The sequence below is a fragment of the Tenrec ecaudatus genome, chromosome 12 (assembly GCF_050624435.1).
Source record: "Tenrec ecaudatus isolate mTenEca1 chromosome 12, mTenEca1.hap1, whole genome shotgun sequence".
In the NCBI taxonomy this organism is placed as follows: domain Eukaryota; kingdom Metazoa; phylum Chordata; class Mammalia; order Afrosoricida; family Tenrecidae; genus Tenrec; species Tenrec ecaudatus.
In genome coordinates this window covers 131,725,730-131,727,664 of record NC_134541.1, presented here as the reverse complement: position 1 = coordinate 131,727,664, position 1,935 = coordinate 131,725,730, and the positions used below count along the sequence as shown (strand labels likewise).

Sequence of the window (1,935 nt, the reverse complement as noted above, 5' to 3'; positions counted from 1 at the left end):
CATGTTAACAAGTTTTAAAAGTACTATCTGTCTAAAAGATCACTGAAACATCCTCCAGTGTGGTTGGATGCCCACATCAAAGTAGACTAATGGAATTTGCTTTAACCACTTCATTCTAAGTAAGTGCAATCCTTATCTCCCAGCAGCAAAAACAAAACAAAACAAAATAAAAAACATCTAGAGTCTGGAATTTATAAGGATCTATCCAGTGGTCTGAAATAATAAATGTTTTCTGTAATTGATTTAAGGTTATTATCTCATTCCTCTCTATTTGGGATAACTTCTCTTATAGTCAGTGGTTTGTGCCATCTCTACCTAGCACTTTCCTCAGGGCCTTAGCTACATCCTTATTCCGGAGAGTGTAAATCAGAGGATTCAGTGTGGGAGTGATGATGCTGTAGAACATTGAGCCAACCTTGTCTTGTAATGGAGTGTGCTGGGCCCTGGGTCTCATATATGTGAAGATGCAGGCACCAAACCAGAGAAAGACAACAGTGAGGTGAGAACTGCAAGTAGCAAAGGCATTTCTCTTGCTCCCAGCTGACCGCATCTGAATCACACTGTGGACGATGAAGGCATAGGACGTGGAGACCAGGGAGATGGGAATGAGAAGTATTAGGATGGTGCTGATGTACACTGTGGTTTCATAGACAGTCATGTCTTCACATATCAATTTCAGAATAGCTGGAAATTCACAGTAGAAATGAGAGATTTTTCGGGGTTCACAAAAAGGGGAGTGCATCAATATCACTGTGTGAATGAAGGAGTTTGTGGATGCTCCTAACCATGACATGACAGCCATCATGAATGTCAACCTTCTGCTCATGAGGACAGTGTAGTGCAGTGGATGACAGATGGCAACATAGCGGTCATAGGACATGAGGGCCAGAAGGAGACACTCGGCACCACCCACAGATAAATAGATGAAGTGCTGGGTGGCACAGCCCACAAAGGAGATGGACTTCTTGCCAGATAAGTAGTTGGTCGCCATCTTCGGGATGGTTGTGCAGACATACATCAGGTCCATGAGGGACAGCTGGCTGAGCAAGAAGTACATTGGTGTATGAAGGCGAGCATCAGCACAGATGAGGAGGATGGTGAGGGTGTTGGCACTCACTGCAATGGAGAAAACCACCATCGTCAAGGAGAAAAGGAAAAGATGGGTGAGAGAGTCATCAAAGAGTCCTTCAAGGATGAAGTCTTCCCAAGAGGAAGTGTGATTCCTCAGCCACATCTCTCCTTCCTTAATCCCTAGGGAAATAGACAGTTAAAATGGGTTGTGATATCAGAAATACAGGTGATTACCCTTCCTAACAATATGCATCTTTTGATCAAAGAAATAATTTGTGGGTTTTTTCCTATTGTAATTATTGAGTAATTTTAATATTAAAAGCACCTTTAAAAGATGAAAGACATTTAAAATTTCTCTTCATGAACTCTTGAATTCTGGACTATCTAGATATATTAAATACTAAACTTCCAAATCATAGTCTCTTAACTTATTGTCTGTGTCAGGAATTCATCATAGAATATTTAATCTATACCCATTAGGATATATGTGTGCATTTGGACATATATGCATATTTACACAATTTACATTATTTACACATATGCAAACATACATATTTACATACATACATAATTCACCAAGGTAATGAATATTTAAACTACTCAACATTGATGAAAAGGAGAAAATTACGAGCAGATGGGGGAAAAAAGCCTGTCACTTAAAAAGGTAACCAAATAAGAATATGCTGAGACCTATCAGCATACACCATGGAAGAGGAGAGAGTGGGGTAACATCTCAAAGTTGAAAGAGAACAATGCCAACCCAAGAATCCTCAACCCCAGCAAACTATCTATCAAGACAAATGAAATAAGAGTCTTCCCATACAAGGAAAAACTCGAAGAATATGTTAAAAAACATGGGTGGTG

At 39.8% G+C, this 1,935-nt stretch overlaps 1 protein-coding gene across 1 annotated transcript; it reads right to left on the bottom strand.

Moving 5' to 3' along the window:
* Nucleotides 1-292: 292 nt before the first annotated feature.
* On the bottom strand, nt 293-1,234 carry LOC142422986 (olfactory receptor 2AE1-like). The gene has a single exon (XM_075528186.1). It carries the CDS (start codon nt 1,232-1,234, stop codon nt 293-295), a length of 942 nt encoding a protein of 313 aa, XP_075384301.1.
* Nucleotides 1,235-1,935: the final 701 nt, after the last annotated feature.